The sequence below is a fragment of the Opisthocomus hoazin genome, chromosome 2, assembly GCF_030867145.1.
Source record: "Opisthocomus hoazin isolate bOpiHoa1 chromosome 2, bOpiHoa1.hap1, whole genome shotgun sequence".
Lineage (NCBI taxonomy): Eukaryota > Metazoa > Chordata > Aves > Opisthocomiformes > Opisthocomidae > Opisthocomus > Opisthocomus hoazin.
Window position 1 is genome coordinate 29477774 of NC_134415.1, and position 21938 is coordinate 29499711.

Below are 21938 nucleotides of genomic sequence, written 5' to 3' on the forward strand. Positions count from 1 at the left end.
TTTCTTTGCCTTACTAATTTAATGGCAGAACTGCAGAAGAAATGCATCCAAAAGATACCTGTAATTTCCGAACACAGAAAACCATAACAACATTAACTGAAACGTCACTATTATCTCTCAAAGAACCACTAACAAACAGTACATCAATAGTCTGCAATCTTGGATAATTTTTCTAGCATTTTATAGAAAACTCTCTTTGAAATTAAAGTATTTCCTACTCTCATTATCACTACATGGTAAACAGGCAGACTACAGATATAATGCATGCAATCTAACACAATATAGTAGTTTCGTATCTATTAACCTAGCATTGAAAGAACACTACATGATTAAGGACCTACATCCCCAAGGTCCCACAACCTCCCAAAACATCATCACAACTAAAAGCAGGTAGTCATATTGAAGCTTTCCAAGTTTGTGAGGGATTTCGGGTCTGCTGCGCTTAGAATGCTCAACAGCTCTGACCATACCACCCACAGTAGTAACTCCCTTGAAATAAGCAAGGCAGGTACAACTCTCCCTCTACAGCAAAAATCCAAAATAATTCCCCTGACCAAAAACTTTAAAAAACATCCAAGCAGATTGCCTTTTAGAGAACATCTTTCCCCACCCCATAACATCTAAAAATAAAGAGAAGACTATAATGGAATATCTGGACAATCACTGGAGTTTGCTACTAATGGGTTATTGACTCTGCTTACATTTTATCATTTTGTGTTGCTTTACTGTACACACATTTCAATTTTTTTCTTGTAGAAACTGTGCTCACTATAGGACAGTCTTCTGATTTTGAAGAAAACACATTTGCACTGAAAAGATATGAGAAATCTCTTCCATGCAACACATGCACTTTCTGAAATAATCATGGCAAACAGTAGTCTTGAGAAATTACCGTATAATGAAGTACTGAGAAAATTATGTTTTGAAGTTAGAAAGATTTTACACAAAATTAAAAAGATCAAGTTTTTCTAATATGACAATTGTTACTTCTCCGAGTTCATTTACAGCCTTGCATCAGTTTACTCTATTAAATATTCATTATACCAACGATGCTTACTGATGCTTTGCAAGCTCCTTTCCTCTGACGCACTTCTTCCAAGCATGAAAGAATGTGGCAAAAACAGTTACTCTTTCTACGGATCATGCATCCTCCCGCTGCTGGTTGCAAGTACTCCTTTCAAAGGTAATTTCTTTCTGGAACTTGTCAATTATAAGTACTAGTTAGCTGATCTCCACTGCCCCATGGCAGTGACAAATATATATTTAAAGCAATTAAAACAGCCAATATATTTATAACAATTTGCTAAAGGACAAAACAAACATACACAATACCTCTGTTCGGTTCTTCCTCTAATTCTATGGTAGTTTACCCTGCCTTTCTCTTGTAGGCTGCAGTCCTACAGAGTACATACCTCAGAATAACAGTCCTAATGGCACTTCCAGACAGATCTGTGCAACTGCTGGAAACTGAGATTTGTTGCAAGTGTTTTTGACTGTTTTTGTAACACACACTGTTATAATTGGTAATAGAGTAGTACTGGGTAGCACTGATTTTGACATTTTAAAGAGGCGATCTTTAGAAAATTCTTCAAGAGTAAGTTGGGTAAATATATGCATTACGACATATGTACCCCTTAATAAGTACTCCGACTATTAGTTTTGTATTTGTACACAACTAGAGTAAGGCTTAGCAAATGTGTAACAGAATTGTACTTCCATATAAAAATTAGAAATTAACTTTGAGATATAGACATGAACATATTGACACTATATTTACATGAGCAGGGACGACCTGTAATTAAAGCCTGATCTTTGCCTAAGAAAACATCTGTTTTCTTCATTGTGTAATTAGTAAAATTAATGAATTCCAATCCATCCACACAAATTATTTTTTCAACTCTGAAATCAACCACTAAAACCCAAGATGCTTTCCACTACACAAATTTACCAATAAGTGATACTGTAGAGCAGATTCAAATTATGAATATAATTTTCTTAATTGTTATATCTGACACATTTTCTAACCCTCTCCCTCTATTCTGCTAACATTGACACTCATACTATAAACAAAACAGATTTGCACATTAAGAAATTTTACTTCGCCACATACTAGATTAAGTTTCTCATACATAACTCTTGTTAGAAAACTGACTAAAAGATCTCATTGTTTAACTAGATCAGAACAGGAAATATGCTTATTGGTAGTTTTTTTAAAAATCAAGACTATCCCTCTCTGACACATTTTATTATATACAGAGCAGGAAACTACTGAACAGTGAACACAATTCCACAACACAGATTAGGAGATCAATCATTAAAGTGATGAAAAATTTCTTTCAAAATATTTTCTTCTTCAAAACGTGTTACTTTTAAGTCTGTGAAATTGCAGATGACCACACCTGAAGAGGTTAACATTGGCTAATTGCAGACACAACAAATAATGGGAAACAAAGTATAAAGCATGTTTTAGTGATCTCCAGTACTATCATTGTCTTGCTGCTATAGAGAGACAACAAAAGGAGTCTTCCATCATACCCTGTATGGTCACAGCTGGATTCTAATTCAAAAGGGCAACTGTGACTGTCCACACTAAAAACCCCTGGCCAAACTATGTATGTGTTCATTTGCTACAATTGTTTCAACCTTCCTCTTTGAAAGAGGGAGATGTGCAGGAGAACACCAGCTAACAATCCCGTAAGTACTTGTTTTATGAATCTGGCCCTCAGTCAAGAAGTTGCAGTGAAAAGTCTTTTAATCACCTTCTGATCAGAATTTACTGGATTGTGTCTAAGTTCAAGGGTATTAAAATGTGCAAAGGAGACTATGAAAAAATGGCTGGGTTATAGATTTTAACTTCTTAACTAGAAAATTGACTCAAAATAGATTTTCTAATTTACAATGAATCAAAAGAAAAAACATTAGACCATAGCAAAAGTGGCACAAATGTATCAAAAAGCAAATGAATAAACATTTGAAAAGATTTATTATTAGAAATTGTAATAAATTTTGGAAAGATGAATCGATTTTAGTTAAAAGGTATAACTGACAATTTATTGGGCGGGAAGATGCATTATTTTCCAATTGTTATCCACCTACAGTAAAACTGATTTGTGTCCTATTGTATTTTATGGAAAAGGAGAGAGCAACTTTCAGTGATTTAGATTAAATGTATTAATCATAACCAGGCACTGTGAACTATATATCTACTATTAAAGAAGATTTTTGACATTTAATTCTGTAGCAGTATTTTGGCTCTGTACCACTCTTCCTAAATCCAATTCCTGCTACAGTTGGCAGATTTCTCCCTTTTAATTTTATGGGGCTTAAAGTAGCATTTAACCACTCATGCGGTAAATAATGCAGGATTAGAAATATTTAGTGTTTTGTTTCCCTTTGAAGAGTACTAATCCATCAACCTCCAAATATTTTTAAAACATTTTCCACATTCTAGTAATATTTAATGTAAGATTCAGTAAAACATCCTATGTAAATGAAGTAGTTTTCCCGAAACAAAAAATCAAATTAAACCCTAAGGAAAATATGCATATACATCACTGATATAGGGGAATTAATTTTATAAAGATATCAATTTATGTACAAAAAAACCTTTAATAAATCCTTCAGATTTTTTGAATATTATATGATGTGATTATTACATAGTTTAATTTCAATAATATGACAAAATATAGTTAAGTGTTCTGTTCTCCAGAACAAGCGATAACAATACATTTAAAAATATTTATGCCCAACTTAACACTGAAGTGCTAGCTTTTATTTATGCAAACCCCTTACCTTGTTTCTATGCAGCCACTTCCTACCTTTCACTTAAGTGGTACATTTTACTGCTTGGCAAAGCTGCCTTACAGTAACTTCTAACAGGCAATGTTCTTAAAGTTACTCTAGGTTCCACAAATTATCTTAAATTGCCTTGGACCTACACCAACAATTAGATTCCAGATTTTTAACAAACACCAACAAAAGACAGAAAGCAGTACGGTAACAAAAATCTCAATCTCTGTGTGCAAACTTTCTTTTTCAAAGCATAACAGCATGACATAAAACAGGAAAAAGGTTTCTTTTTCTCCAGTTTGATTATACTCTATAGAGAATAAAAAAGCAATCTACTGCAAATCTACTTCATCCATCTGTTTAGGTCTTTGTAATGTAAGTCTTTTAGAACTACGCAATCCAACGGGAAGGCGTCAGGAAGAAGGGGAAATGGCGCACATTTTACCTAATTCTCTTAAAAGTGAATTTCACAAGTGTTTAAAAAAAATATACATCTACAGCAAGACAGTTGCAGAGTTTGCCCATCATCTAGCAGTAACAAAATGACTGCCTGAATAAACAATTTTCAGTTCTCTGAACTGAGGGTAAGTTTCTTCCATGACCTTTAAAATCATAATCTGCAGAAGTGCTAAATCAAGGCTGAGAAACAACAAAATAAGAAAGTTACTCATACTTGTGAATGCAGATTTTTAAATGACCTGCCAAATCAGGAACTACCTAAAGTTAATAGTGAGAAAAGGAAAAACAAACCACAACAAAAAATCGGATCATCAGAAGCAAGTAAGAGTTTGCTGAATCAAATTGCAAGCGGCCGAGTGGAACAGGTTTTGAACAGTTACCAAAACTGGTGAACAGAGAGTATTATAGAACATTGTGTTTACATCTGACTAACTAAAGTCACAGTACCCAAACAGAATGGCAGAGGAGTACCTCTTCATTCCTGTATTATATCTCACATGACAAAAGTAGCAGAATAATTTTGTTGAGCGCTTCAATTTCAACACAATGCATCATGTGTGTTTGCTACTTTATTTTCTGTGCTATATTTTGAAGTTATTTGATATATGCACCTCCACAATAAATTGCTTGCGATGACACTAAAGATCCAGTTTAATTCACTGTTTTTACAGCTGCTTCTTACTTTGGGTACCAGCTACAACTCAGACTGTATACAGAACATTTTAAGTTGCTGTTTGTATTTTTGCTTTTGTTATAAATCAAAAAGGATTAAAATATTTTAATTCCCCATCTTTGCCTTATGGTAATGATTTGAAAGATAAGCTGCTAAATGATATTGATCACTTTTCAGGCAGGATTTTTTTTTTTTAGTATGTATAACAAAGTAAAACTAGAACAGAGCTAGCGAACAAAACCAGTGAGTGCATCTGAGTATAAATTGTGTCTCAGAACAAATCTAGAAGGTCACTATTAATAGGCTTAATCTAGACTTCTACAGATAGGCTACATATCTAAAGTGCCATTGTTTTCCCTATAGGTGGCCATCATTCTAAATGCAACTGAAAAAAACACAGAGACTATTTTCAAGTTGTTCTGTCTATCGGTAGCCCTCATTTTCCCACACCACCTATTCTAGGAAAAAAGACAGTTTTCAATGGAGTAGAAACCTACTCCCATGAATGAGTTATTGTGGTTTGAATTAGCAAGATGCTTACAACAGTTGAGGAGTATTATCTGATCTTGTACTTGCTTTCAGTTAAAAAATGCAAAACAATGTCTTAGCTGAAATCACTGTCATGATTTACTTGACATTTATGATGTTGCTACAGGACAAATGAGATGTTCCTTATCAGCTAAGTCACAGTATCTGTGCATGTGTTCCTTGCCTATTATATATATGGTTGTCTGTCTGTTCTCAGCATTAAAGGATCAACTCCCACATCAAGCTCAATACAAGGAGATTCAACTCCTAACTTAACTCTGGATACAAGATGCTGTTGTTTTACCATCAATTCTTCAGAATGCTGCTATTGAGGCATTATGAAGATTCTAGAAGAGACACAACCAAGCGAAATTTTTGCAGGAAAGATACTAAACCAAATTACAATTAATGATATTTTCTTTCCATTAGAATTGCACTAAAACATAAAACATCAAAGAACCAACATGGACTTAGGAAGCCAAAACAAGCAAATTCCAAATGTTTGCAGAAGAAACGTTTCATGCAGCCAGACAACAGAAAGGGGAATTTCTTTGTGATAATAGCAGAAAACAAGAGGAATAATTATGCTGCCTCAGATTTTGAAGTCAGAGGTTTCAAGAATCACTGTTACCTGTAAGGAGTGCTGTAAAACTATTTAATGTGTTTTCAAGACAGATACTAACTGAAGAATGAAAGGGATATCATTATGCTCTTTGCCCTGGTTTAAAAGTAAGCTTAAGTGAAATTGTAGATGACTATCATTTGAGCAGTCGGCTTAAGGTGAATTACAAGGAATACTGCTCAGACTAACAGTTCATAGCACTTGTCGCCATGAATAAACCACAAGATGCTTTTAAAAAATAAGCAACACATTTGGCATTTCTGAGACTAATGCTGGAGGGCAACTATTTTGCTGAAGTGGGATGCTGTTTTTGACACTATACTTGAAGTGAGAGTCCAAGAAAAGAGACTAAGTCACCACATTCACTTTAGCTAGACTGAAGTTAATCTTCGATATTTTAAAGGTATGTTTTGATTGTCACAGCAGGTGAAATACACCAAGAAAAACCACTGTGAGCTCTGTTGCACAAACAGAATATGTTTCAGTAGTCAGACCTACGAAATACCTTCATTTTGTTGATAAAGTACAATTGTTACCTCTACAAGCTATTAATTGTCTGATACATTTAAATTATTTTTTTTCTTGACAGGCATACATTTTGTAAGAATGAAACTAGGATATAATTCAAGACTATACAATCTGATTTACAAGATAAGTGATACAGAAGAAACGAATAAAACAAAAACATGCTCACCATCACCAGTTAGTGCCTTTACAACTATCACAAACCAGCTGAGGATTTCTGTAGCTATAGCAGCAGGGTTTTACACTTAATTAACAGAACTAATAACAAAAATGACCAACGTTAGATTTCTTTAAATCTAAACATTTGGTATTTGAGTTCTGTAACTTCTTTTTGGCTGGTGAACTGCAGCTTCAAGTGAGACAGAAATGCTGTGCTATTATTTGTGCCTGTTAGCTGGTTTGATGACATCAAGATGATGACAGGTTTTCATCACACAACTACAAGTGACACCAAAATCACTGTCAGTTAATACAAAGGCTGTAAGGCAGACTTTATCAAACCATTCAGATCTCACAAAAGATAGGTAGAATTCAAAATAGTTTGTAACAATGACAACTACACTGACAAAACCAATCTAAATCTAGTGCTCTGCCTCGAACGATCACAATATTTAACTGTGCCTTAAGGATGGGCACCACCATTGGTACTACCAGTGATGTGAAACATTTTGAGGAATACTGACCTACTATATACGATATATACACATGATTCTTTTGATGAGTAAGTATGCTAAGCTACTACTAAAGTCACTAAGAAAGTTTTAGTCTTCCATCAGGTGCTTACCATGGCAGGTGGAATGAATTATACTAAGCTTGCATCAATATAAGTGAAAGCTTTAGCAAAAATACACTTGAAAATTGATCTGTGGAAAAAGGAACCTCTTACTATGCAAAATACATAGCAGTTGTAAGAACAGTAAGCGCTTCCCCAAAAAATATTACACATGAACATCACAGATAACAGCATACCCAATATTGACATCCCATTTTTTAAATCCACATTATTTATAATGGGTTTTGAAATCTGATATAAGCTTTTTTCCCCCTTTTGTTTTCTCATAAAGAAAAGCTATTCCAACATGACAAAGTTCTGAAGTCTAGAACAGTGCCATTCGACTCATTCCCCGGGAAAACTGTAGCATTTCTGCCAACAGTGACTGAATACTGGAAGAATCAAAGGTGAGGCCTAAACTGCCATCACAGCAGCACCTCCTCTGCTAACAACCTGAATTTTTTTGTCTGAAAAAAATACATCTGCAGGAAACCCACGAATGCTGATCTGCACGAAACCCTTCACTCCCCAAGGAACTTTTTCGCTCTACTCTATGTTGTAAATCTAAGATACAGAGTTAACTAAAGTGAGAATTAAAAGAGCATGACTTACTCATTACATTTTGCATAAGCAGATATAAATTAAAGACAACTACAAACCAGGAAAAAAATTTAAAAGAAAATAAAAGGAAAAGCACAGCAAGAAATGCTCTAAATAGCCAAAAATATCTTTGATGACAGGAAATCTTAAAACCTCCATTACAAAAAAAAAAGCTCCCACCCTCCCATCCACTTCACGTAAAATTCATTCACAGCTTTAGCAGTGTAAGGTTTCAAGATGTCATCCTCAGAGGCCTTATATTCCTGATCTTGAACAAGTGAAAGTTTGGAATTCAACAAGAGTTTAGTGTTGTTATCAGACATCATCTAATACCACTCACTTTTCCACAGAGTTTGACGTAGAGACAATTGCTCCAAATGACAGAAGTCATTAAGAAAATAATTAAAACCCCACAGATAAGTTATTTCATGCACCTCACTGAACTGTGTTTTATTTGACTGTATGCTACACATCCAGTGTAAAAGAATTCTCCACAACACCAAACCAACTTCAACTTGAGCAACAGTGTTCTTCCAAAAGTTGCAGGGCATCCATAAAGAGGCTTCTGACCAATACGGCAACAACACCACCACCCAACTTACTCTTTAAGGAAACATTCCTTAGATCTGTAACAAGGCCTCTTATCCAATATGTCACTCAATTTCCAAAATATTTTGATAAAAAAAATTCCTGAAAACACCTGGCTGTTTCTTCACTTAGAAAGAACTTAGAATTAGAAATGTTTGATTTGATTTTACATTTTGAAAGCCATTTAAGAAAAGCATGAGTGTTCAATACGTTTTTTGCCCTCACTTCAACAGAGTAGCAGTTATCTGACAACAACTTTTTTGAGAAAAGCTCTTTTATCTTTGAACTTTTGGAAAAGAGTCACAGGATTTGACAGAAATATCCAGACACCTTCAGGTCTCAGAAATGTAGCTTTCATTCTTTGTGTACTTTTTGAATAATTACAACTATGTATAGTCAAGCTCAATAGTACAGCTGTGCAAACAGAAAAAATCAATCCTAGGAGTGCAAGACCTAAAGTAGGCTGACTTTAATATCATGAAATGAAATCAAAACCCAGGACAAAGGTGATGCATGGAAAAAACTATCACAGTCAAAAGAAAGCATCCTTTTTATTGGTCATGTTTTCTGCACTTTAGCCCAGTTAAATCACTTCCCAGCTTCCAGCCCACACAGGGAACCCAGGCAGGATGAGATGACACATAGCAGCCCTCAAACAAAACCCTACAACATCTCTTCCTGTCTCAGGGAAGGAACTGTATCTAGAACCACACAAGGAACAGCTAAGACAGTAGCACTGATTTTTAAAATCTTCACTTCTTTGTATGGAGGAGTTGTGAACAAAAGTTAAATTTTTCAGTCATTAAGTACCAAGTTCGGCAAAACATTTTGAAAGAAATGAAAAAGTACTCATGTTCTATTTTCACTAACTGTATTTAATTCTTCTTTTCTTTAATCAGGGCTTTTGTGATCTCCCCAGGAATCCATCTGAGAAAAGCATGGCGGCCTTAATCATCGAAGGTAAAGAGTTCATCTAGTATTCTACATCACAGAAATGAACGTTCACATTTCCAATGCATCTAAAATGTTAGATTTTTGATTGTATTTCACTAAACACCAAAGTTTCACATGTAATTTCTTGGAAAAGGCAGAGATAATAGTATAGATAGATAAATATAGATAAATGACATGCACATCTATAAAAACACATAGAAAAAAGACTGGACGAAAAAAGCATTCCTTCTAAGAAATCAGTGTTGCATTGACAGAATAGTACTTTTAAATCGTAGAACTTTTTCCTAACATAAAAGAACATGGGAGTTGGGAATAGTTGATCAGATCATATGTAACTGCAGAATTCAATCAAGCACAATGGTATTTCATGCAATATACCTTATTAAAAGAGTATATTAAATACTGGTATGGTATTAAAGTACATATATCATGTTTCTGATTATAATTACAAAGTTGCTACTTGACACAGGTGGGATCAAAAGCATAGTATATTAGAAAAGTCATGTTTTTCTACTTCTTTTAAAATAAACTTCTGTTACAAATGATGCTGCCACAAGACAACGTAATAAGGACACGAAAAACCAGCATTATAATTGTATGCCAAAACATATGCTTGACAAGCCCTTTAATTATGGATTCCATAAAAAATATGTTTATCTTCAGTAAATCGGACAATCCAAAGGATCTAAGCCAACTGTGATGAATTTTTTTTTTCCCCTTCATTTTCTTACTCAGGTTTTTCAGTTGCCATCTGCTGTATGACAAATCATTCAACCTGCACATTGGATTTTCACAGTATTTGCATACTAAGTTTTTACTTCTCTCTTGCTTGTCCAGTGTTGTATGACCATTAAATAAGTGTTTTGACTCAAAGGCACTACACTTGATGACAGAAAGACCCAGGAGTTTGTTAAAATTAAGTAACTTGTCAATGAAATGCAGGAAGAGCATCTGGACAGAATCTGAGTGCCAGATGTGGCTACTTCAAATTAAGATTCACTAACTGGTCTATAAAGAGCAGCCTTTTTCCTCTGATGCTCAGCTCCCACTGCTTCTAGAAACCACAGTGTGAAAGTGACGTAAGCTGGCAGTTTCCTCAGTACATAGCACGTAATAATCACACACTCAGCCTGATGCTTCTCTTACAAGAAAACACTGAAACAGCTGGGCATTAAACACTTTTTGACAGAGGATGATGATATACCAAGGTATTCTCACAGCTATTCGTTCTGCCTTCCCTAAACCAGTAATCTCTTCAAGGCTTCGCTAGCTGCTATAGTCACGAACCCTCAGCTAAACTTCCCAAAAAAGTTTAAACACATTGACTGTATGCAAAGGGCTAACTATATGCTCATATTCCCTAGACACAAATGACACATCCTTAGACTGAATACAGGATATAATGTGTGTCTTTTAGGTAATGTAGCTCAGTAGGAAACTCTATTTTTTACTTTGTCTCCCTTTAAAGTCTGTGTAAAAGCAGTGATACAGACATCAGACTCCTCATTGTTACAAAAGCATTGTCACAGTACAACTCTGTTCAATGAGTTCAGTCTGCAGTGTTCTTTCCTCAGGGTATTAATCTTTCTAAAAGCATTCTTGCTCTCCTTCACTGTTACCATCTAACAGCAGTAATTACTTCTTGTTCTGTGTTATCAGATGTCACAGGTATTAAATGACTTTTTTTGTCATTGGATTGAAGTAACTAAAAAAGATTTTCCTTAAGAAGCAATCACGAACAAAAGGAAGCACATGAGCTCTGGCTTACATAGCTACATTTGCAAAGACGGATGCAGATGTGCCCACAAACATAAACAGTCATTAAGGAGGTCAGAAAACTGCATGCGAAGAGCCAGCTGCACATCTATTCTACACATGCACCCCTGCCTGGACATAGTGGCTTAGTAGGCAAGTTCACATGTCAACCTTGTTTCACAACACTATGTAAATGATATATTTAATAACTGGAAGTAACTGAATTATCAGTCTTTAGTAGATCGGCTTGCATACTTGTTACAAAGGGAACTATGATACCATCTTTATATATGGGATGTCATGACTGGAAGACAAAATGGGCTCCTAAGGACAATCCAGAAAGCGTAGCAGAAAATAAACATTAGAATTTTTAATTATATATACATATTCACAGTATATCTTCATTAATTGAAATTTAATTACCTTTTTACATTTTAAAGGAAAAGGCAATTTTTAGGGTAGTTAAGCCATGTATCATCAATACCATGAAGCTAACCTATCAGTTATAATAGCTCCTATAAAATACCAGAGTGAAATTGCAATAAGCCTAGAAAATGGGCTACAAATCCCAGATATGCTCAAGCAAGCACTGAACCAAAAATAAAAATAGGTAGATAGGAAACCAAGAACTAGATAGCATTCATATAATTCACGACCACTAACAGCAGAGATCACAGGCCAAGGTTTTAAAGCATTGTATTCAGCTTCAAATGGCAATTATTGGATGGGGACTTCAATTATAAAAATCTTCCCTCTTCAAAATGACTTAAATTTCTAACAGTTCCTTTCTATTTTCTACACATACAATCTCTCTTACATTTCTCAGAAGCACCTTATTGTGTTAGGCAAATTAAAATTTGAAAACATTTAATCACAGAATCACAGAATAGTAGGGGTTGGAAGGGACCTCTGTGGGTCATCTAGTCCAACCCCCCTGCCGAAGCAGGGTCACCTACAGCAGGCCGCACAGCACCCCGTCCTGGCGGGTCTTGAATATCTCCAGAGAAGGAGACTCCACAACCTCCCTGGGCAGCCTGTTCCAGTGCTCCGTCACCCTCAGAGGGAAGAAGTTCCTCCTCATGTTCAGACGGAACTTCCTGTGCCTCAGTTTGTGCCCATTGCCCCTTGTCCTGTCACTGGGCACCACTGAAAAGAGCTTGGCCCCATCCTCCTGACACCCACCCTGCAGATATTTGTAGGCATTTATAAGGTCCCCTCGCAGCCTTCTCTTCTTCAGGCTGAACAAGCCCAGTTCCCTCAACCTCTCCTCGTAGGGGAGATGCTCCAGTCCCCTCACCATCGTCGTAGCCCTCCGCTGGACTCTCTCAAGTAGCTCTTCATCTTTCTTGAACTGGGGAGCCCAGAACTGGACACAGTACTTATACACAGTAAATACACAGTATTTAATGTTCTCACATAATAAAGAACATTGATGTTGCAGTATTTATCATGCTGGGATATGTTTATTACACACTGATAAAGAGTCTCCCACGTCCTCCTTCTCTTCCAAACACTATTCTGATAAGAAACGATTAGACTGCACTACAATGAATAAATTTAACATTTTAATTTAGAAGTCAAATCTCTCTTCTCCTCATGCCCTTCTCCAAAGAACAAATTTTTAAAAATTCATTAGAATATTATTTTAGAAAAAACCTATGGGAAAAGCCAATTATTAAACTATACAAGGACAGTTGGATTCTTTCCCTTCACTTGTAAACATTACTCCTAGAGCTGAAGGTACTAAAAAACCCCAAGCACCTCTCATTTGCAATCACAGTCATAGAATAGACTGAGCCCAAAGGAATGCATGATGTCTACGACAGGTGCATCACTAACTTGCTTTAAATTTTTTGTATCTACCCTTTCCTCTAACTACACAGAAGTCAGCCAATCAAAAGGGAATAAGGACAGATTTTTCAAAGCAGACTTTCAGGACAAAAACAAATTACAAAAAAAATCAGAATTGTACCATAATATATCCTAGAACGTATCAGAAAAAAAACCCCACAAAATGAGTTTGGTTTGATTTTCATTGTAAGAGGAGAAAAACATGTTTTCATATAGACATAAGATACATACTGAAAATGTTAAATAACACCTCCCCAAATCTTTTCCTTCACTCAGTTCAAGATAAGTACTGAGAAACAGTGTCAGACTGTTTCTGCCATTCAAGTACACACAAATATTCCATTACAATAGAATTGCAGTGGGAAGAGTCTAACTACTAAAAAAATCAAACAAACAATATCAGGCAGCAGTGGCACTGCAGTCTTACCATTCCATTACCTATCTACAACATTAAGAAACAAGAATGAGAGGAATATGTTTTTTCAAAAAAAACCTCTAAGAACAGTGCACACTAGCTTAAAATAATAAAAGCACCTACCAATGCATTCTGGCTTCCTGAAGCTTTTTTTATGTTTCTTGCTGGCATTCCATGAAGATGACTAAACCTACTCTGGAAACCTACAAAAATGAAGTACGAATTGATTTAAGAATATTTCCTATACCATATAACCAATAAAATTCACCATTACATACCAATCTGTTAATGTGACTTCATCTAAACAAAAACACCTTAATATTGTCAAACATTATACAGGTGGAAACAAAGACCACCGAATGGGAAAAGTGAGAGAAAGACTAAGTTTTCAAGAAAATGAGTATTTCTGTAGATATTCTTACCGCTATCCTGGTTCTATGTACAACTGGCTGCATAAGCAGACCATACTGAATTACAGTAGGAAGGTGATTTTTGCATCACTTACAACGTCATTAGTACTAGAAAGTGTTAAATCTGGTGAATATGCAGAGACCAAGAAAAAATTCCAAGCATCTGTAAAATAAGCCTCACAAAAGAATTCAAGCATTCAGTGTGTGCAGCAGTTTAAAAGTGGTTTGACCACTGCTCACATAAAAGACCTGTATCCGAATGTAAAAGAAGATCCTTGTGGCAGAGGGAAGGTACAACAAAATTCTTTGGCAGCAAGGTGAGGTCTGACAATTTCAATCTTTAGACTTCAATCTTTGGGTTCCTACCTGTAAAAGCAATCTAACACTGGTACAATTTACCGTTGGATACGCTGGATCCACAGTTGTCTGAAGAATTTTAAAGAATAATAAAAAAAAATATATTTTCTAAGTTACAATATCAATCCTTGCCCTATAGGAATCCTTCTTTTGTCTACAGATAAAATGGCCCGGCCATAAAGCAAAGCAAAACAGATGGCCACACTAGTCTTTCCAGCCTTTGAATTAATGAACTTCTATAGAATTCTAAACATTGTCACAGAAGCTAGGAACAAAATGGAATATAAAGATTCACTTTAAATAACACTTAAAAATTCTCCATGCAAACATCAAGACAACAAATGAAAGAGCAGGCTATCAAAATGAACCAAGTTTTGCACTTTCTGCCTTTTCTAATCATTGACTTTAATTACTTCTCTCTAATGATATCTTAACAATGAAATAGTTCAAGGAAACAAACTAGTAACTCCAAGACCTTGTCCACATTTTACACACTCTGTATAATCCACAGACATCCTTCTACTGTACCCAAGCAATTCTACAGTTTGCATTTGTTTGATTGCTACTTACCTCTCCTCCCTGAACGGGACATAAGAGGGAAAGTACCGGTTAAGATACTTTCAAAGACTGGATCAGGCAATTCTCTCTCCAGTTCTGTAGAGTCTTCTTGTTCCCACCATGGAACAACTCCTGTAATTCCACATGCTCCACCAGATTCATTTTCATGAAACCAATCACTCTGTTCATCATCACCTGTGTGAGATCAGTATCCCCCCCAAAGAAGAGGGAGGAGCAGAGAAGATAAAAATCAGATGTTACCATCAATAAACACTCTGACAGGACAATTATTTCTTTTGCTTTATAGCTGTATAACAATTACTCGCATAGAGCAGTTCTATTTGGAAAATGTTTCTCAATAGCATGACAAGCATTGCAATCAATGAAACCACATAAAATGTAATGTTTTAAAACCAATTTACAATAGAGAAAAACAATAATAAACTAGTTAATCCTTTGGCAGTAACTGCAGGGAAATCCATTTAAGTTACTGCACTTTACATATTAACAAAAAACAAGCCTTAATCTCCTGCAGGGAATTAAAAGGTATAAAACTGTGAAACTAGTTCTTTGCTGCTGATAATGGTATATAATTAGCTTAATTTCATGATTTGTATGGCTAGTAAAAGGGGAAAACAATCATGAACAGATGTGACTAAATGAAGTTAATCAGATTAAGTTCATTTAGAAATAAGTTTTGAAAAAGTTGATTTTAAATGAAAACTGACAGTATCATGTGATTGAGAATTATATTGCATTATACCACAAAGCCGGTCATTTTTACTGGCAATATTTACAGATTTAGTATTTAAATATCTGGATTTAAGGTCAAAAACAAGACAAAACTGAAAATCTGATCTTAAACTTAGCTCATGAACACACTGGCAACTAAAATTAAATTGCTATATTTGTTTTAAAACACGTCTTTTTACATAAACCAGATAGTTTACAGAAGATCAGAAAATATCTTCATAAGACAAGTTCCCTTTCCTACACCTAAAAATTAGCTTTCAAAGGATGTGCTGTATATTTTAATTCTACTTCAAAGTATCCAAACCATGCCTCACTATTTCTGCATATAAATTATTTGTTTGGCATTTCAATTTTTAATTAGGCAGGACCAAGCAAGACACAAATGCAAGATTTATTAGACATAATCTACAAGAACAAAAAGCATTTGTGTAAAATTTCATTGCCACTCAACCTCACAATAGAAAAGTACAAATAATGAAAACCCAAGCCAAAGTTTGAGGAAAAAAAAATTCAACACTTTATTCAAATAAATTGTTGCAATGAAAAGAATACTTCAAGATCAAGCACCAGCAAAAATGGCTGTAAACATTCAGGACAAGTAATTCAATAATTAAGGCCCCTCACTGGTCACTTGCAGGTGAAATGTGATCCTTACATGTTTAACAATCACTATTATCAGCAAAATTAGCAGCAGCTAAAGAACAGGAACTTTTCAATGGAAGAAGGGGAAAACAGAGGTGGAAAAAGACACATAGGCCCAAACAAGATTTAAGTTTCTTTGTGTTCCTGGCACATTTCAGATTACTCTCCATATTTATTCTAATACTCATTTATAGCTATGCTATTTCACAAAGGTGTTCACTATTCATTTTATCCTTGATTGATTCTGGCCAAGTATGGTTTCTTTGGAGGATGTCTAGGAGTACTGAACAGAGACAGTGGTGGTAGTAGAGGGAGGATCGCACCTTTTCATTAGATTGATCCATGGTTTGGAACTCAGTTTGAACTCCTTTGTTCAGATTTTCCAAACTCTTCTGTAGATAAATTTTATCTGAATACTTTGTCCTGAGAGTTCTACATACCCTGACTAATAAGAAATACTATCAGGAACTCAAAAGAAGTCTTGTAACACAATTCAGCTATGAAATTAAGTAGAGAATTCTGAAGTTGGCTTTCACAATTGGCTCAAGGAGAGAAGTCTGTAAGAGATCTGTAATGCAGGCTTGGAAGAAAGACCTATAATTTAAGACTGGCTTGGTGCCCTGCAAGATAAGACAAACAGGGACTATGGAAGGATACTGGTACCTTTGCTATATGCCCAACAATGGTTCTTTGGAAAAAATAAAAAATTACTTTTCCTTTTTTGTGCAATACGAATATTAGTATGTTAAGCAACTATCCATTAAAACATCTTACCTGTTACGCTATTATTATACACTTCCCTAAGCACTTATGTTGCTTACCACCAAAAGCAGAATAAAGGACTTAAGATCTAAGCATCATAGACTTTTACAACATGACAGCAGAATCCAGGTATACCTGGTTTTTAGCTTCCTTGCCTGTGCACTCTGAACAACTCTGAATCCTTTGACTATTTTCAATCACATTATCACCTTTAGGTAAGCATAAACCTATTACTACTATTCTTATGCAAGTGAGAGCACCCACAGGCCTTTTGTTTACCAGTTGCTCGACCCTGAAGGGATGCCGGTCTTCAAAAGGAGTCAGGGAAGACCACTCCATTTAATCAATTCCCGACCTCATACGTACACGCAATATAACACAGAGGCCTCCCTGCTCAAGAGTTTGGTAACCACTTACTTCAATTTTTTCCTGCCTAATTTGCAGGTCTCAAAAGGCAACACAGTATTCACGGAAAACATGAACTCACAAGAACTAATAATTAAAAGCAGCATTTTTGACTTCAAAATACTTCAGAAGATTCACTACACTGTCCTTCCCTCTCAGGGCTGCTGCCCAAGACCATAGAAAATGATCACATTGTTCCAAGCTACAGTAATGGTAAAACCACCTCCAGATCTCCAAAAACTTATCTTTGAGCCTATGCATTCTCCTAGCCCCATATTTAAAATACAACAAATTTGTTTCTGGGTAATGCTAAAGCTTCAACAAATTACTTCAAAGCAATTTACATTCAATTATAACTCTACTGATCAATAAAACAAAACAAAACAAAAAAAATCCATTCAAGGCTCAGAAATGTCAACTTGAATTCTAAAATTTCAAGGTACTTCAATTTCTGGCTTTATTTATTCATTTTTAAGCTTTCCCCTCCCCCCCAATTTTCACTTCTGTATTACAGAGTCTACATGTCTATCCGATTAGCAGTCCTTCACATTAAATTACTTGCCTTCCCTTTTAAGAAGTTTAGAAAATTATTTATGTGGGTTTCTTATGGTTTCTCTATGGACACAGACACCATTTGCATCACCTCGCCATCAGTTTCATGTTCAAAATAGCTGAATAGCTTCACCTGAATCTTATTTTAGCTAAAGAGGTGCAGGATTATAACAGACACACTTTCCACTGCACATGAGTTTTCCACCTCTTTCTAGCTTTATTTCAAAATGGCCAGACTACCCTCCACAGCAGTCACATATGGTGTACGTATGCTTCCCTGTAACAACCACAACCTACCTTGAGAGGCTACCGTGAAAACAGTTTGGCATCTGTGTCCTATGAACATCACTTGATGCTGTGCTGCTCCATTATCCATCAACTCACACAGAGAGAAATAGCATGTGGACTGTAAAATACGCTAGTCTCGTTTCCATGCCTAGTATACCTCTTTCTAGGTAAAAAGACCTCCTACTGCTAACAAATAATCATTTGGAGTCACCAGAAGATTAACTGTAACACATACAAGGAGTTTCAGGAAAGCAGAAACTTCAGTTACCCATCCACAGAAGCACACTGCGTCTTGCTCTTTGAGCTTTACAGAGCCACCTTGGCAAAAGGAATAGCAGGACACCATTCAATTTAAGCACCTAGTTCTGATTCAAGCATAAAAACGTCACATGGAGGCCTCCTCCCATCCAGTGTCATACCATATCCTGCTCGACCAGGAGAGCTGTGCAGGTATGCCATTAATAAACCAGACCAAGGATAGATATCACGTGATCTCAGCTTTATGCTCATGTCTACCACTGTGATCCATATACAATATTTAGGATCTCAACTATTCAGGTCATACGCAACAATTTCATGTTATTTCTTTTTCACCTGCAAAGACTACAAACTAATTAGCCACAACAGTTCAAAACCTGTGTGTTTACACTTAGCTTTGCATATTCTATTTCCTTTATATATGGAGAACGACATCCTGACACTTGCAGCTACTGAGATGCTATACAAAGTCCAATGTAGTTTCTCGCTAGAGAAGACAAAAGGATAGACTTCCTATACACCGAATCAGTAGTGGGTCATCTTCATAAAGGACATCGTAATGAATATATGTTTAATCAAAAAATAATGAACAGCTATCTTTAAAAGCTTAGCCACATTCACAGTGGAACTCTGACATTCCCTGACCTTCTGCAATTTTAACTGTTTAACACTATTAATATAATTTTCCTTCCTACTTGCTTAGATCTTAAAGGACATTTCAAGTGCTGCATGTCATGATTTAAGAGGTTTTAAGTCAAACTTTGAATTTCCCCAAGTGTACTAGTAGGTGTAGATGGACTAGGAATGCAGAATAGAATGCTTTATTTACCATACCCACACTATAAAATTCATCGAAGAATATTGCTGGGTATATTCATTATTGGGTATCATATAGTTGGGTATATTCATTAAAAAAATGTAGTTGCAGGGCTTGTTGCGATAGCACAAGGAGCAATGCCTTTAAACTAAGAGAGCATAGATTTACACTAGATATAAGCATGAAATGTTTTATGGTAAGGGTGGTGAAACACTGGAACAGGTTGCCCAGAGTAATGGAGGCCCCATCCCTGGTAACATTCAAGGCCAGGTTGGACGGGGGTCTGAGCAACCTGATCTAGTTGAAAATGTCCCTGCTCACTGCAGAGGGGTTGGGCTAGATGACCTCTAAAGGTCCCTTCCAACCCAAAGCATTCTATGATTCTATGACAGCTGTAATTTGACTTTTTTTTCCCCCAGAACAGCAATGATATCAACTAGTGTTTGAAAAAATATTATAGTTTTGTTAATATTGTGTTGAAAGCTTAACTTATAGAGTGCCTTTGTAAAGCACACCTGTAAAGTGCCTTGGAACTGCAGGTGATTCTCCTAGCTAGGCTTATAATTGAGTTGTATTGTATGTTGCAATGTAAGATTAGACTTTTGTTTTGAAACACTTCCTGCAAAAGTTTTCTACACTGGGCATAACACTGCTTAGCATGAAAGCTTTTAATAACTGCAAACTAGCCATTTATGAAAATGCTACTAGGAACAAAGGAAAGAGTAGGAAGAAAAAAGACAGACACAAGGATTTCTGATACATAAGTTCCAGCCACGTTCAGTTCTTTCACGTTGTTGCAAGGCTCTCCCACCTCCACACTCATGGGCTCAAGGGCTTGATATCTGCACAGGGTTTTGGGTTTTTGTTAACTATATTAAATCTTACCCCAAAGTTGGCCAATTTACAATCCTCTGAAAAAAAACCCTTCAGGCTTCTTAATAGTTAGCAGTTCATAGGCAGCAGCTATCTTCTTCACTGACTGTACCTGCACTGATCATTTTCCATGATCTTTAAGTTTTTTCCTGGTTAACTGTACAGGGAATGCAGTGTTTCACAGAAGAAAAACATCTGCCACATTGTGACTGCAAAACATTGAGTACCAATTACATCTTCCAGAATGTAATATCATAGTGGAATATAGCACAGCAAGAGAGCTGCTTTTGCCCTCTCACATGACCTCACGTAAGCACTTAGATAACTTGCAAAAGGAGGACAAGCATGGCTAGGCTAAGACGAGGACTTCATAGGAACAAAATAAATCAAAAAAGCTACGAGACTGGAACAGAGGCAGGCTGGAAAAGAAAAGGGTATAAATGCTTTTAAAAAATGCTAGATGGCACAACACAGAAGTTGAACACAGGATTTTCAAGTCTCAGCAATTTTCTTTTATCATAGCAATTGATGGCAATTTTAAAATATATTTAGCAATTAACCCACTATTACCCCCAAATACAGCTACACCTGGTTCTCTTGAATCAAATTATAAAAGCTGAAGCTCTTCTGAGTCAGTGCACAGAAGAGTGCAGTTACTGTGGTAGAATTTATTTCCATTTGCTTTCTGAAATAATTTTGGGAAATATTAAAAGTTGCAAGGTCAGGCCCTCCAAAGCTCAGAACAAAATACTCAACTGTTTAACTGACTGGCCAACTGCTCAAAGAAATTGCTCCTTTAGATCACTTTCTTTTCTAGAATGTCTGTCCCACAGGATGAATGTGCTTTGGGAATTAATTAGGGTTTTACAAAGAATATTTGTCTGCAATAAATGAGATACTGTTCTTAATCTCAGAGACACAAAATGAACAAATGTTGCCCTGGAGAACAGGATCCTCTTGTACTCTGCTACCCAAACTTCTCAATGATGGCAGGCACATCATTTAAACCAAGTATTTCACCAGGCAGCATTAATCAGTCTCTGGTTCTCCGCCTGATTTCGTGGAAACCTGAAGTCAGAAGCGCAGAAAATTTAAAGTACAAATGAGGTCAAGATGCTGATATTCTGAACATATATCCTGAAGGAGGGACAGTGGGAAGACAGGAATCAGCCCAGTGTTTAAAAACGGACAGCAAAATCAGCCAGTTCTTCCCATAATACATTTTCACCCTTTCCTCTTCCAGCTTCGTTTCTCTCACCTAGGCTTTTTCTTTGCTTTCATCAGACTTATTTTCTTCTTCCTTCATTCTTTTCGATTTCATATGTGTCTCAGCTCAGCTATAAATTACTTTACAGAGATAAAATAACCTTATCTTACTTCATAAGAGGAGTACAAACATAAAAGTTACTAGCATTTTCTTTAGGGGGGAATAAGTATTATCAGAAAATAAATAATTCTGGTTTTGCATTAGGATCTCCAATAACACTTTTATGGAAAAGTCTTCAAAAAACCAAAGCTGTAATGCGGATCTAAGAATATGTCTGCAATCCAGTGTGAAGTTAATGGTCTTCTGATCATACCCTCAAAATAACTAGTTCAAAGTGGAGATTAAAACAAACAAACAGTGTTTTGTCCTGACAATATTCTTTTCAAATTTAATCACTGTTGTTCCTTTTATTTATATTTCAGGATACTATTTCAGGTCTAATGCTTTCTGCTTAAAAATTACAAT

At 35.9% G+C, this 21938-nt stretch overlaps 1 protein-coding gene across 2 annotated transcripts in view; it reads right to left on the reverse strand.

Moving 5' to 3' along the window:
- GPATCH2 (G-patch domain containing 2) overlaps positions 1-21938 on the reverse strand; it is a 130554-nt gene that overhangs the window by 92596 nt on the left and 16020 nt on the right. For both annotated transcript variants that reach the window (XM_075413014.1, XM_075413015.1), the window contains exons 4-5: positions 14869-15051; positions 13655-13734 (exon numbers count right to left, since the gene is read on the reverse strand). In XM_075413014.1, coding sequence (XP_075269129.1) covers positions 13655-13734; positions 14869-15051 — 263 coding nt within the window. The remainder of the gene's footprint in view (positions 1-13654; positions 13735-14868; positions 15052-21938) is intronic.